General features: G+C 36.8%; 1 protein-coding gene across 17 annotated transcripts in view; it reads right to left on the bottom strand.

Moving 5' to 3' along the window:
- The window catches only part of ELF2 (E74 like ETS transcription factor 2), a 100,858-nt gene that overhangs the window by 21,420 nt on the left and 63,523 nt on the right, over positions 1 to 15,915 (bottom strand). The window contains exon 1 of one of the 17 annotated variants that reach the window (XM_014851403.3): positions 509 to 1,069. The exons of 15 other annotated variants lie outside the window; for them this stretch is intronic. In XM_014851403.3, coding sequence (XP_014706889.1) covers positions 509 to 566 — 58 coding nt within the window. In that variant the 5' untranslated portion in view covers positions 567 to 1,069. Of the gene's footprint in view, positions 1 to 508; positions 1,070 to 15,915 lie in introns of those variants that run through there. One more of the 17 variants, XM_014851472.3, reaches the window with a different exon arrangement.

The following is a 15,915-nucleotide window of genomic DNA, read 5'->3' on the forward strand; positions in this document are numbered from 1 at the left end:
TTCGTGGACCCAGCCGGAAAGGAGACAGGGGCGGGGGTGGCGAGCGTCCACGGAGAAGCCCGCCGCCCCCGACCACGGGCAGCAGCGGCCTCTCCGGCCAGACAGCGTGGCAGGCGCAGCCGGGAGACAACAGCCTCACTCACTTCCTGGTTCCTCGGCAACTGGGGTGAAGCGCACAACTCGTCCGCCCCCGAGTCCCCAACTTCACTGCGGCTCGGCTCCCCGGCGCCCGCTGCCAGCACTCCGCCCGGCAGCTGCCGCCGCTGCTCGCCAAACCCACCCTGAAGCGACAGCGCCGGATTCGAGGCAGGTTACTCTCCAAGGTGATCACTTCCTGATTCGTCGCCTCCATTACTTCATTCACTACCCCCCTCTCCCCCGGCCGCCCCAGTGACTGAGGTGGACACGGTGCCCCCTGCACTGACCGCTACAGGGGAGTCACCCCGCCTTCCGTGCACCCCCTCTCCTGCTGCACCGATGCACGGGAGAAAAGTTCCTCCGTCCTTACCAGCCCGGATGAGCAGATCCAGCTGGTTCGTGGGTCCCTCATGCAGAGACGTCGCCATGTTTATCCCGGGGCTGGAGCTGCTGCTTCACATTGACTTACACCGTGAGCAGCGGCGGCAGGGGAGGAGGCGGAACCCGCGGCCGGAGACACACGCCGTGCGACCGACACACACTCACGCACTCGTACACACTCAGACGCCCGGATCCTTGCGCGTCCTCCGACAGGAAGCCGAGGCCGGCCCGCCTCCCGCCGCCGGGCTGAGAAACCCCACCACCTAACGGCAGGGGCGGCGGCGGCGGCGGCGGCCTCGGCTGGCAACGCGATCCTTCCGCCCCGCGCCCAGACAGGAAGTCCCGGACGCCCGCCCCGGAGAGCGGCCGCGGCCGCGGCGAGGGAGACACCTGAGGCTGGAAACCGCCGGGAGCCGCGGCCAGGACGAGGCCCCGCGGCAGGAAGAGGCACATTTCACGCTCTGCGGAAGAAAAGTCTGCAGTTGTCCCCTCTCTGGAAAAGAGCCATTAATCAAATCTTCTTCCTGGAAGAGATCTAATATCTAGTCCCGCAGCTGTAAATAAAGGTGGCTATTTAACTTGTTTTGGCCGTTTCAAGGCTTACGCAACATGTAACCCGTTCTCTTGAAAGAGCTGCACTTTAAAACAGGAATACCAACAAAAAAAGTCACACCTACAAAATAGTCTAAAAGCTTTACTTGGAAAGTAAGGAGCTTCCAGCTACTTTCAGAGACCGACTTCGTCCTTTTCCCTCTACAAAAGTGTTAAAGAGCACACTGAACAGGTACTTGCTAGTAAACAACATGCTTATCCTTCCCCAATTTGCTAGACATGAAATTCATATACCCTTTCATTTCTGTCTGGTTCATTTGGAAACAAATAAGCGTATTCATTTATATCATCATCTACTTTTAGAAAACTTTTTGATAGAAATTAACCTTATTAAAAATAAAGTACATATTAAAATATGAGAGAGAAATTGCCGTTCAGTGACTATAAATTTATTGACAACACAAGAGATCAATCCAATAAAATGACTCAGGTGAGGCTTCATTAAAACAAAAAAAATGCTTCCTTGGTTTCAAAATTACATAATGTAAAAAAAGGTTTGAAACAAAATGTTGCCTTAAAGTTGTTTCTACACAAAATTTACCTAAAACAATGCCGCCTACAGAGTAAGTGCTCAATAAGTATTTGCTAAATAAACACAAAAAAGACTTGGCAGTTACAAATTTAAATAACAGAATAATTTTTATGATCTGAATTAAATGAACTGTGCTGATAATCTAGAGAAAAAAAATTTCTCCGGCAGTATTAATGCAATATCATTTTACAACAGTTTGCCCAACTTATGAGTGGAACTTCAGAATAGATTTACATAGCCTATGACTACTTTTTTTTATTTCTTCTAAATACTTATTTTCCTGGTCCTTTCCCTTAGCCCTACCACCATGATCCCCACCCTCCCGAAAAAGAACCTATTACCATTTCCAAAGTACAACTCTATTAAACCAAATAAGGATCTTTTTCTTGCATTAGGTAAACTTACCACCTATTGGACAAAAAGAACGCTATGACTGGTAACTTTTATTTTCTACTTCTAGTCAGTTTAATATAAAGATCATCCACTGATTGGCAGCATCTTAAACTGAGACGGTTCCAGGTGGAGGATGATAAGGAACACTAAGAGGTAATTGCTGGCTTTAGGCAGATTATTGAAACTGATAACAAATCTGAATTTCCACTCTATCAATCAGAAGTTTTTCATGTAATCTATTTAGAAGGGAAGAGAGTTATGTAAAGCAAAGGTTTATTTTTTCTGGAGCTGACAGGTTAACTTGGCTCAAAAAGGAGCACTCTTCTCAATGTGGGAGTGAGTTTGAAGCCTGATACATAACTTTTACCTTACTATTTGCTTCTTGAAAATATCTGAATAAGAGAATAGTATGCATGTGTGTATTTTACTCTCTGTACATCTTAATTATATGTATCCATGTCAGCCTTATAGTTTAAATTCCAAGAGAACAGAAGCTGTATCTATTCCTGCATAATACTTCACAGTTATTATATTATGTGTATATAATGTGTGTATAATAATAACAAAATATGGAAGAAAAACTGGGAAATATTCCTATATATTTACAGCTCTTATAAAAACAATTTCCTAATCTACACAGAATTTGAAATATATTATGATGTACATCTGAAAGCTATATAATGTTATAATCCAATGTTACTGCAATAAAAATAAATAAATAAAAACAATTTCCTGGGCTTTAATGTGATTCTGCCTTGCTGCTATAACTAGGCTTTCAAAAGCCACCAATATTTAGAGACTAATAATACTATACTGGGAATACTAAGTAAGGATAGGTTGCTACTGGAAATATAAATCAATACAAACTTTCAGGAAAGCAATGTGGCATTACATATCAAGAGTTTAAAAGAGGTTCATATATTCTAACCTAGGAATTTCATTTCCAGGGCTTAGCCTAAGAAAGGAAATAAGACAGTCAATGGATTGTTCTATTAAAAACGTGTTTGAAGAATTTTTAACAACATGGTAAAATATTAAAAATAGAAATGTGGCAGGATTTAAATATATATGTATTTCTTCCACACAGTAGGACTCAAACCATGTAGTATATGTGAAGATATGTATATATAATTGTATATTTTATTGAACTGAATATATATATAAACGTATATGCACACACATACAAAACACCTACATTGCTCAAGACTTCAAGATTAAGCAAGTATTAAGCAGAATAAAAAAACTGAGTAAGAATAGGTAGGTTAGCATGGTAGACACTTCAGAACAAATTCATATTCTGCTAATAACATTACAGAAAGACATCCCCTATATCTAAGTTATTGCTATGTCCCAACAGGGAAAAAATGGTAAATAAAGGCTAATGCTTATTGAAATAAAAACCATGATGCTAAAGGCTTAACCTTCACTTTTTTCACTTAGTCCTCTCGACATTCCTATGAAGTAGATATTACTACTGTGCTCATTTTGTAGATGAGGAATCTAAGGTTCCTTGGCCAAGGTCATAGAGTTAATAGGAGGCACGGCCAGGATCTGAACCCAAGCACTCTGGCTCTAGAGCTCTGACTCTCAAACGTGCCCTAAGCACCAAAGTAATAAAGCCTGTTGATCTGTTATGATGCATTTAGTACCTATGGGTTTTCCTGTCTGAGAATTCTTTTATATTCCTCCCTTGAAGAGGTGGAGCCTAATTCCCCTCTCCCTTTGAGTGTGGGCTGGACTTAATGACCCACTTCTAATAAATAGAATAAAGCTGAAGTGATGGAGTGCAACTTCAGAAACTGTCTGCTTGATCTCTTCCTTTTGGGTCATTCTCTCGGAGGAAGCCAACAGCAGTGTCATGAGTATACTCAAGTAACTCTGTGGAAGGCCCATTAGGCAAGGAACATGACATCCCACCAGTAGTCATGTGACTGAGCTCTCTAGGACACAGACCCTTCAGCGCTAATCAAGCCTTCAGATGACTTCATGAAAGCTTCATGAAAGACCCTGAGCTACAACCATGCAGGTAAGCCACTCCCCAATCCTTAACCTTGAAAACTGTACAGTATAATAAATGTTTGCTGTTTTAAGATGCTAAATTTGGGGTAATTTGTTAGTCAGCAAAAGATAATTAATACAGAGGCCTGCCCAGTGGCACAGTGGTTAAGGGTGCATGTTCCGCTTCTCGGGGGCCCGGGGTTCGCCAGGATCCAGGGTGTGGACATGGCACTGCTTGGCACACCATGCTGTGGTAGGCGTCCCACATATAAAGTGGAGGAAGATGGGCATGGATGTTAGCTCAGGGCCAGTCTTCCTCAGCGAAAAGAGGAGGCTTGGCAGTAGTTAGCTCAGGGCTAATCTTCCTCAAAAAAAAGAAAAAAGATAATACAGAAGGAAGGAGCAATTTAAACTCCCAATTTGTCACATTTCACAGCTTAAAGAAAGAAAATGGCAAAGTTTGTAAATGAACTCTAACTTTCAGCTACAGAGTCCTGAGCAGTTCTTTCCATTTCTTAATTCTTTATAGTCTAGGTATCAACTCTTTTTCTTTTTTTTTTGGTGAGGAAGAGCAGCCCTGAGCTAACATCTGTGTCAATCTTCCTCTATATTGTATGTGAGACACCATCACAGCATGGCTTGATGAGCAGTGTGTAGGTCTGCACCCAGGAACTGAACCTGTGAACCCCAGGCTGCCAAAGCAGAGTGTGCAAACTTAACCATTACGCCACCAGGCTGGGCATCAACTCTTTCATCCTCCAACATCTACATTTTAAAAATAAGTCTTCATAATATAATCATTGGCTATTTGAATGATTTTATGGTCCTGCAGGAACCAAGATGGAAAAAATTCTTGAGAGATGTAAATACACAATTGTTCGCTATCCCATATAGGTTTTATATGTTTTTATTTTTAGCTTACCCTCGTGATTTCACTTGTATTTTCCCTTTATTGAGTACACAGAATCATAAAATGTTATGGTTGGAAAGGAGCCTAGAGACCACATCACCAAGAGGTTTTCAAAAAATAAAAAACCTGAACATCATGATCTCTTTTCCTGACTACCATAAATTAGATGTATTACACTTCAAAAACCAAATATACGGGGCCAGGCCAGTGGTACAGTGGGTAAGTTCACACATTCTGCTTTGGCAGCCTGGGGTTTGCTGGTTCAGATCCCGAGTGCAGACCTACACACTGCTTGTCAAGCTATGCTGTGGCAGGCGTCCCACATATTAAAAAAATACGGGAAGATGGGCACACATGTTACCTCAGGGCTAGTCTTCCTCAAAAAAAAAACAAAACCCAAATATATAATTATGTGCTCTATCAGATACTAGTACAAACAAAGGGCAACAGGTTTTAAAATTTAAAAAAAAGATTAAGGGTAGGAATCAAAGGAAGGAGACATTCTATCGAGTTAACTGTCATCTCCTTATAAACTGGGAGAAGGGTGCCAATTTCCTATTTTAATAATAAGAGCTCTTTAACCACCACTGGTAGAGTTATTTGAGAATCACTGATTAGTCCAATATCCTCATCAGGAAACTGAGGCCCCAAGAAGTTAAATAATTTGACCAAAATCACAGATTATCTTATGATTTCAAGGTCAAAAATTTTACAAAACAATCTTCTATAAAACTTAGAAGTTATAAAATGGATGGAAAATTAAATCCATTTTACTATTATATTTATGAATAGTAAATTGCAAAATGTTTGATGTTTTGCTTTTTAATGTCAAAAGCTAAAGCAATGGTTTAGTGTCTTTCTGAAAACTTAAGAAAAAAAAATGGGAAAAATTTTTGAGCAGTTAATGCTGGAAGAACATAAGAGAAGGCCAAACAGTTTAAGCTTTTCTGATACAACGAAACTAACAATGAAATTCTAAGCTGGGGTGTGGTGTGTTTGGATGTGTTTAGGAGAAAAAGGGGGTAAGGAAAACTAAGCTATATGAAAAATATGTCTATCAAGGACAACAAGCTGGAATCAAGTGATTTAGGACCATTAAGTAAAACTTGATTCATCAACATTGGAAGATAGACAATAGATATAGGAGTACAGTCTACAGATTCACACAAAGAGGAATTATTTCATATGTTTTATACTACTGTTTAATTCTCTATTTGCAATTTTTTATACTACTGATTTGCTTTATTTAAGTCAAGTTTTATAAAAAAATATTGTTAAAATGAAGATGTTTGAACCAATATCACATATTCATTCATTTATTCAACAAGTAATTATCCAGCAGTCACTTTGAGCAAGTTTCTGTTGTCAGCACCTATTACTACACCTGGTAGCACTAAGTTATGTAACAAAAGAAAAAAAATTAAGCCTTCTCAATTCACATAGAACCCCACTAAGGGTGAAATTCTTAGAGACAGTATGATATACAAAATTGCTTGTACGTGAAAACTGTCAAATAATGATCTCAGCTAGTCTCTTCTAATGGAAGTTAGGCAAACTGTCTTTAAATAGCATTTATTAAGCACCCACACGTGCATGAGACCCTGCAAAGTGAGTTAAAATAGTTAATGATCACTATATTTTTAAATAACATTTATGATAACTGATTTTCAAGGGCTTGGGTTCTTTATTATCATTACAGAACGTGTAGTATCTTAAATACTCCAGAATTTTTTTTCAATTCCTGTGACACTTTACAAAGGATAATAGATGATTCTTGTTTAGCATGTTTATGAAAAAATTTACAATAGAGTTCTTAACTAAAATATATTACCACTATAAGTCAAATTCTATTTTGATTGATTCCAAAAGGAATATTCACATTAACTAATTTCTTCCCCACTTACAATATAGCTTCTGCACCCTACCCATTGAGACGTTCTTCAAAGGTCAACATTGAGCTTTTGATTGCCAAACCCAGTAACCTCCTCTTAGTCTTCACCTGACTCTACTTCTCCAAACCAACGACATTATTGACCACCCCTTATTGAAATCCTTCCTTTCATCTGATTTTCATGATAATAAACTGTCTGGCTTTGTTGTTTTCCTATTTGTTTCTTTTCAGTTGACTTCACCCACCCCTACACAACCCTTAAATGTGACTATTCTTGCAAAGTGTGATCCTTAGCCACCTTCTCTCTTCATTCTCCACTCTCTCAAGAATGGTATTTAGCATCCATTCACCACCAGGGCTTTCAATATAATTTCTGTACTGACTCAAAAATCAGCAGCTCCAGGCTTGACTTAATTTTTTTTTTAGTTATATATTCTAATTTCCAATTGTATGGTAAACATTTGGATAATCCACTAGTACCTAAAGGTCTTTTACCTACAGATCTCCTTTGTTTCCTCTATAAATAACATCACCATCACCCCAGGCTAGAAATCGGAGACATTTGTGTTCCTAGTTTAGGAACTCATCTCTGTACAATTTTTGAGGAGGATTTAAAACATAAATGAAATTATGAAAAATTTTGTGACAAATAGTCATGTTCCCACCACCCAGAACCAACAACTGTTATCATTTTGTTATTTATACTCAAACTGTTTTTCCGGCTAAGAAGTAAAACATTACAGGTGAAGATAACATCTCTGAATACTAGTCCTAGTCCTCATTCACCATTCCATCTCTCCAAAGAAATGACTGTCTTGAGTTTTGTGTATATCCTTCCAATTTATTTTTTTACATTTTTATGTTTTTGTGTGTGTATATATTTTATATGTGTGTGTGTATCCCAGAATGATATACAGTATTATTTTGCATGTTTGGGTACATAAATGACATTATACTATATATGCCACTCTAAAAGTTACTTTTTTCATTCAAGGATTTACATTCTATCCTTGTTGGTATAAGTAAATATAGCTATGCTTTTAGATACTACAAATTATTCCAGTGCATGAATTTACCCTATTTTATTCATCACATTATCTATTGGTAGGCCAATAAATTTGTTTCCATTTTTCACTTTTATACAAATGCTGCAAAAAATTCTTAGCTATGTTTTCTTAAGCATGTATGCTAGAATCTCTCCCCAATATGTACCTACAAATAGAATTTTTAGGTCATAGAATAAGTGCATTTCTCATTTTATATGTTACTTTCTCCAAAGTAGTTGTGCAAATCTAAAATCCCACCAGTGATGCGTTGAGTTCCCATTTTTCTCACATTCTTGTCAATACAAGATATAATCTCACATTCCCATTTTTCTCACATTGTCAATACAAGAATAATTTTAAAATTTTGCCATCTGTTGGGTGACAAGAAATTTTTCATTGTTATATTAATTTGCATATATTTAATAAGTACTGAGAATAAACATTTTTTCATATACTTATTGGCCATTAACATTTCCCCTATGAACTGCGTATTCATACCCTCTGTCATTTTTCTATGACACTTTTTGTCTTATTGATCTGTACCTATAGAGTGTTAACATATTCTTGATAATAATTCAGATATGTGTTACAAATATCTTCGCCCAGCCTGCAGTTTGACTTTATATTTGGTTGGTCTATGGTATCCTTTGTCGTACAAAAATTTTAAGTTTTGATGTAGTCAAATTAATACATGTTTTTTCTGTAGTGTATGTTAAATAGTTCTTGGAATAAAAAGGAAATCATAAAGGAATTAAGAAATATTTGAAATGAATTACAATAAAAATAGGACATGTCAAACTATGAGGTCAGGAAATGAAAAGGTTTAAAAATAAACAAGCTAAGCATTCAATTCATACAGATGGAAAATCAACAGAACAAACCCAAAGAAACAAGAAGGAAGGAAATAATAAAGAGCAGGAAAAATGAAATAGAGAACAATAATTTTTAAAAATAGAGAAGATTCACAAAACCAAAAGATGATTTTGAAAAAATTAATAAAATAGATACACTTTGGCAAGAGTTATCAAGAAAAGAAGGTGCAAATATAATATAGAACAAAAAGGGAGAAATAACCACAGACACAATAGATATACAAAATAATAAACCAGTATTATGAACAATTATATACTAATAAAGTTGAAATCTGGATGAATTGTATAAAGAAATTGTGTAACTTGTATAAAGAAAAAAATTGAATAGTAAGTAGTAAAGAAATTAAAATATAGTCCAAAACCTCCTCTCCACAAAAAAAAAAAAAATCCCAGACTTAAATGTCCTTTTAGGCAAATTCTAAAATTAATTCTTATCTCATAGAAATTGATGCAGAAAATAGAAGAGAAAAATAATGAAAGCAATCTGGATTATTTTATGAGCCTGATGTAATCTTGATTCCAAAACCAGATAAGGACAATACAAGAAAAGAAAATTATAGTTCCATATTACTTATGAAGGGTCTTTAACTTAAAACGAAACAAAGCAAAATGATAAGCAACATGTATCCTCAAACCCAAGGATAGTCCAACATCTGAGAATCCATCAATTACCGGCCACATTAACAGATTAAATGAGAAAAATCATGACTCACCAAAGAATGTTGAAAAAGCATTTGATAGGACTCCAAACTTATGTAAAACTAAGACAAAAACAAAACCAAAGGAATAGATGGGAATTTCTTAACTTGGTACATATGATATACTAAAACCTACAACAAACATTAAACTTCAAGTTGAAACTTAAATACACTCCCTTCAAGATTAGGAACAAAACAGGGATGTCAATTAGTATCACAACTCTTTAACATACTGGAGTTCTTGACAAACATCATAAGAAATGAAAAAAATTACATGACTGGAAAGAAGAAAGAAGGGCTGAGTTGTCCCAGCTGAGGCCCTCCCAAGACCAGTAAACTCCCAGCTAATCCAGAGATGAGCACTAACAGGAGAGTAAGCCCTGCCCATCTCAGCAGAACCACATAGCTAAGCCGTAGGGTCAGGAGAAACAATATGTGGTTCTTGTTTCAAGCCAATAAATTTTGGGGTGGTTTGTTATGTAGCAACAGCTGATACAAGTAAGAAGTGAAGGGTAAGCAGAAAGGTAAAATGTGGTGGGTGTCTATCATGAAGTATTGTGCAGCAGTTAGAAGCAACAGATTAAACAGATACACACAAAGCAACATGCATGGAGATTAAAAACAGTACTTACTGAAAAAAAAAGTAGGAAACAGAGTAAGATACATAACACCATTTATATAAATTTAAATATATACAAGATATACACACTCAATACACTAAAAAATAATCAAATTAAATTTGATGCTTATGAAAGAAGGAGATGGGACTGTTGTATAAATAACGAGGATAAAGAGGAATAAATAAATTGAAAAAATAAATAAAACAAGAAGGTATGAAGTAAGGATCTAATTTCACTTTTCTCTCTATAAAAAGTCAACTATCCTAATATAGTTTATTGAATTTCTCACATTTATAAATCCACGTCTATTATATACCAGGTATAAATACATGCTTACTCTGTTTCTGGGCTCACTATTCTATCCTACTAAACTAATTGCCTCTGGGCCAATCACACATTTTAAATTTTTCTATAGCTTTAGAATCATTCTTTACGGATAGGAGAGCAAGTACCCCACACTTTGTTCTTTTGCAGAATTGTCTAGACCATTTTTGGATCTTTATCTAGGAGTTTGTCAAATTCCACCAAAAACAAGTCCTCTTGGGATTTTGACTGGAATTGTACTGAATTTAATAGATTAATTGGGAAGAAGTAACAACTTTGCCATGTCTGGTTTCCATGTGTGTTTGTGGGTTAAAGAATAATGGAATCAAGTGATTTTGATCTGTTTAGGTTTTCTATTTCCTCTTAAGTAAACTGTATATTTTTTCATTTATTTTTATCCCTCAATAAGGTTAAATTCTTATTTTCATAAAGGTATTGCATATTATTGTCAGATTTATTCCAAGATACCTAATTAAGTTTTTTACTTTTATGAATGGGATCTTTTTTTTGTTTCATTTTCTGATTATTGCTCTTGTATACAGCAACCCTAATGAACCTGCTGAGTTTAAAAATCTATATACTCTCTTAAATTTTGTATTAATTACACCATCTGCAAATAACAATTTTGTATCTTCCCTTCTGATCTTTACACCTTTTATTTCTTTTTCTTGTCTTATTTGTATTTGCTAGGATCCCCAGTAATAATGCTAATTGGTAAAGGTGATAGCTGGCATCTTGTTTCCATTTGCTATAGATTTTTTTTTTTCTTCTAAAGATTGGCACCTGAGCTAACAACTTGCCAATCTCTCTCTCTTTTTTTTTTTTTTGCTTTTTCTCCCCAAATTCCCCCAGTAAATAGTTGTATACTTTTTAGTTGTGGGTCGTTCTAGTTGTGGAACTATAGATTTTTTAATATATACCCATTATCAAGTCTCAATACAGATTAAGAGTCTTTATCCTCAGAAAATGATGAATTTTAACAAATTCTTTTTGGATCTCTTGAGATGATTATATGGGTTTTCTCCTTTAATTTATTCATGTGGTGAATTGTATTAAAGATTTTCTAATATTTAGCCTTCCCTGCCTTCCTAGTATGCATTTAGTCATTAAGCATTTTTTAATCAGTTCCAGATTTGATTTGCTATTCTTTATTTAGAATATTTGTAACTATGATCATACATAAATTTGGCAAGAAATGTTCTTTTTTTATACTGGATCAGTTTTAAGGTTAAGGTTATACTAGCTTCATAAAATGAATTGGAAAGCTTTCCCTATTTACTGTTGTCTATGGCAGTTTGTATATGATAGGGATTATATATCCCTTGAAATTTTAGTAACAGACCTGGGTCTGATGGATTTTATTTGAATGAGGGGATGCATATGTAAAATTAAAGAACTTAAATGGTTATTGATTTGTTTAGGTTTTCTATTTCTTCTTGAGTCAGCTGTAATTTATATATATTTTTAATTTTCCACTTCATAGGTTTTCAAATTCTTTGGCATTTGGTTGTTTACAGTATTCTCTTATGATTTTTTTTTTGAGGAAGTTTAGCCCTGAGCTAACTGCTGCCAATTCTCCTCTTTTTGCTGAGGAAGACTGGCCCTGAGCTCACATCCATGCCCATCTTCCTCCACTTTATGTGAGGGACGCCTACCACAGCATGGCCTGCCAAGCGGTGCCATGTCCGCATGCAGGATCCGAACTGGCGAACCCAGGCCACCGAAGCGGAATGTGCGCACTTAACTGCTGCAGCCAGCCCCTGACTTTTTTTTTTAAGATTTTATTTTTCCTTTTTCTTCCCAAAGCCCCCCAGTACATAGTTGTATATATTTTAGTTGTGGGTCCTTCTAGTTGTGGTACTTGGGATGCCACCTCAGCATGGCCCGATAAGCGATGCCATGTCCAGGCCCAGGATTCGAACCGGTGAAACCCTGGGCTGCCAAAGCAGAGCACAAAAACTTAACCACTCGGCCACAGGGCCAGCCGCCCTCTTATGATTTTTAAACTCTCTATTCTGTTGGTCATATTTTTTGTTCTTCATAGTGCTCATTTTTCCTTAACCTGTCCTTACAGAGGTTTATCCACTTTTATTAATTTTATGGTTTAATAATCCATTGTTTTATTTTGCATTTCACTAATATTGACTTTTATCTTTATTATTTTCTTTCTTCTACTTAATTTGGATTTATTGTGTTGGTCCTTTATTAATTTATCTAGAGTTGAACATATGCTCATTATGTCAATCTTTCTTATTTTCCTGTAAATATATTTAAAGTTATTAAATTCCCCAATGAGTTCTGCTTAAGTCACATCTCAAATTTTTATATGCAATGCTTTTATTGTTATTTAGCTGCAAATATATGATAATTTTCATTTCCTCTTTCATCTAAATTAATCAGTGAGTTTTTGGTTGCCAATATTATGAAGTATTTTGATTGTCTTTTCATTGTTGATTTCTAATTCTATGGCATGATAAAATAATATATTTTGAATGATACTGATTTTCTGGACATTGTTGAGATTCCTCTATGGCCTAGTACACAGTTAAAAACTGACTATATAGAACTGAAAAAATATGTACAAGGTTGTATTTTATTAGGTTAGGTACAATGTTCTATATTATCTGCAGTTTATGAAACCTGTCAATCCTGTGGTTCAATTCTTTGAAGACATTTTTAATTTTGTGTCTGCGTGACTTTTTAATTTTGACAGAGGTGTGTTAAAGTCTTACTGTTCTGTAGACATGTCCATGTCTCCTTGCAGTTATGAAAGTTTTTGCTTTAATTGGTATATCAAGGCTATGTTGATAGACACATATACATTTAGGATGATTATACTTTCTGGACTGTTTCTTTAGCAGTTTGAAGAGTCTCTGTTTGTCCCAATTAAAGATTTCTACCCTAAATTCTATTTTATTACACCAGCTTCCTTTAGTTAGTATTTTTCTGACGAATATACTTTTCCATTCTTTTTTTTTACTTTTGTTTTGTCTATCTCTTAAAAATAGCACAGACTCATGTTAAGATCACCACAGGTGATTTTAATATAATTCCTGATGTTTTGGACTTATTTCTACTATCCTGATTTATAATTTGTATTTCCATAGTTTTTTTCTCCTTTGTTGCCTTTTGTTAGATTGGTCAGGTTTAGTTTATTCCCTAACCTACCCTCCAACTTAGTATTTTGGAAGCTATGCCTTCTGTTTCTATTATTTTAGTGTGCTCTAGTTGCTTAAAATAAACGTCCTTCTTTTCACTTCTCATCTTCTCTAGATCATGTTTCACACAGTTCCTAACTATTTTATTCAAGGGCCAACACAATCTGGTTCCACTCTATCTTTCTAGCCTTCTCTCTCTCAACCATATGCCTCTACAAAGCCTAATCTCTAGCCAAACTACATTACTTGTCAGTCTCTACATAAAATACAAAATTCCTGGCCTTCTGTTCTGGTTCTTGATGTCTTCTTACTCACTCACTCATTCAACAAATCCTTTATTGAAAAGCTACTTGGGGGACCTGCCCAGTGGGGTAGCAGTTAAGTTCATGCGCTCTGCTTCAGTGGCCCAGGGTTCACCAGTTCAGATCCCAGGCACGGACCTACACACTGCTGGCAAGCCATGCTGTGGCAGGCATCCCACATATAAAGTAGAGGAAGACGGGCACGGATGTAACGCTCAGGGCCAGTCTTCCTCAGCAAAAAGAGGAGGATTGGTGGTGGACATTAGCTCAGGGCTAATCTTCCTCAAAAAAAGAAAAGCTACTTGGTGCTTGGCTCTGAGCAATACTAGTAAACACAACGGATATGGTCTCTGGCTTTATGAAGCATTGTGTGGAAACATTAAACAAATAAACGCAAATATAATAGAGTAAAACTTCATGGATGCACGAATGCACATAATTTAACTGGTAATTGGCTCCCATCTTCCACTCTATCCTCAAAAGCAGTCGCTGAAGTACAAAACTACCACCAGGTGGCACCAAACCACAGCCGGATCTTAGACTGATTTGGTTAACCTCTGTCTGAATCCTGGAACCCATTCCACACACACTTTCTCCTCCACACAGACTGATTTGGGACATTTTATTAAACTCACAATAATGCCATATGTTATGTGATTTGAACTCTTTGTAATTACTTACTACCTTATTGTGGGAGTTTTTATTCTATCACAAGTTGTAGGTGCTAACGGGGGCAAAAAAAAAAAAAAGGGGAAGCCTATAACAAAAAGAACAGTCCTGGGGCCGGCCCCGTGGTTAAGCAGTTAAGTGCTCCACTTGGGGGCCCAGGGTTTCACTGGTTTGGATCCTGGGAGCGGACATGGCACTGCTCGTCGGGCCACGCTGAGGTGGTGTCCCACATAGCACAACCAGAGGTGCTCACAACTAGGATATACAACTATGTACTGGGGAGCTTTGGGGAGAAGAAAGAAAAAAAAAAGAAGACTGGCAACAGATGTTAGCTCAGGTGCCAATCTTTAAAAAAACAAACAGTCCTAATTGAGATAGAAGAGTATCAGCTAAAGCCTCTCCTCTCTCTCTGAGAAAGTGACATTCAAACTGAAATATAAAGGATGACCCAAAGTTAGAAGCTGAAAAATAGAAAGCAATATGTTCCAGAAAGTAAACAGCATATGTGAGCACCCGTGAAGGTAAAGTTCAGATTAATGGAAAGGGGAAAAGACAACAGCGTGTGTGTATGTTGGGGCAGGGATGTATGCTCTAATTCTTCAGTGTGTGTTTAAGAGCCTGCGCTCTGGAGCCCTGCTTACTATTGGAGTTTAAATCCTCGCTCTACCACTTAAAGCTGTCTAGTCTTGGAAAAGTTATTCAGCCTACGGTTGTTGACAGTATTGAATGTGTTAATATATAAAGCCCTAGAACTATTCCTGGCAATATAATAAAGAAATTTTAAATGTTAGCGTTTTATTTTTTGTTGCTATTACTGTTGTTATTGTTTCTAGATGAATAAGAGGAGTCAAATTATTAATTGTCTTGAAGGCCATGTTAAAAATTCTGAATATTATCCTAACTGCAATTAGAACCCGCTGAAAGATTTTAGGGAAGGGAGTATCATCATTCAATTTATAAAATATATTTTAAATCACTTTGGCTACTGCTTGCTACTGGGTACTACTGAAAAACAAGATAACAAAATTAAACATAGGATTATGTGATTTGCCAGTGGTGGTCGCTAATCTATAGTTCCTGACTCCCTTTGTGAGATGGTAAACTGAACGCACTGGCTTCTGCCCTTGACTTTTATTCCCAAGGAGAAGGTTCACCGAAAGTTATTCCTTTTTTGTGAAGGCCTCTCTTCCCAGGACATAGACCTGCAGATGAAGCCTAGACATAATAATTAGCGTCCTTTTGTCTCAAGTAGATAACTGGCATTCTGAGGGCCTCCTAAACAGGCATGTAATGGTAGTAAAGGAATTAAAAACAAATGTGACTCTGCCAACCTTGGTTACTTTCCAAACCAAATGGTTATAAAGTTTAATG

Source organism: Equus asinus, chromosome 3 (assembly GCF_041296235.1).
Source record: "Equus asinus isolate D_3611 breed Donkey chromosome 3, EquAss-T2T_v2, whole genome shotgun sequence".
In the NCBI taxonomy this organism is placed as follows: domain Eukaryota; kingdom Metazoa; phylum Chordata; class Mammalia; order Perissodactyla; family Equidae; genus Equus; species Equus asinus.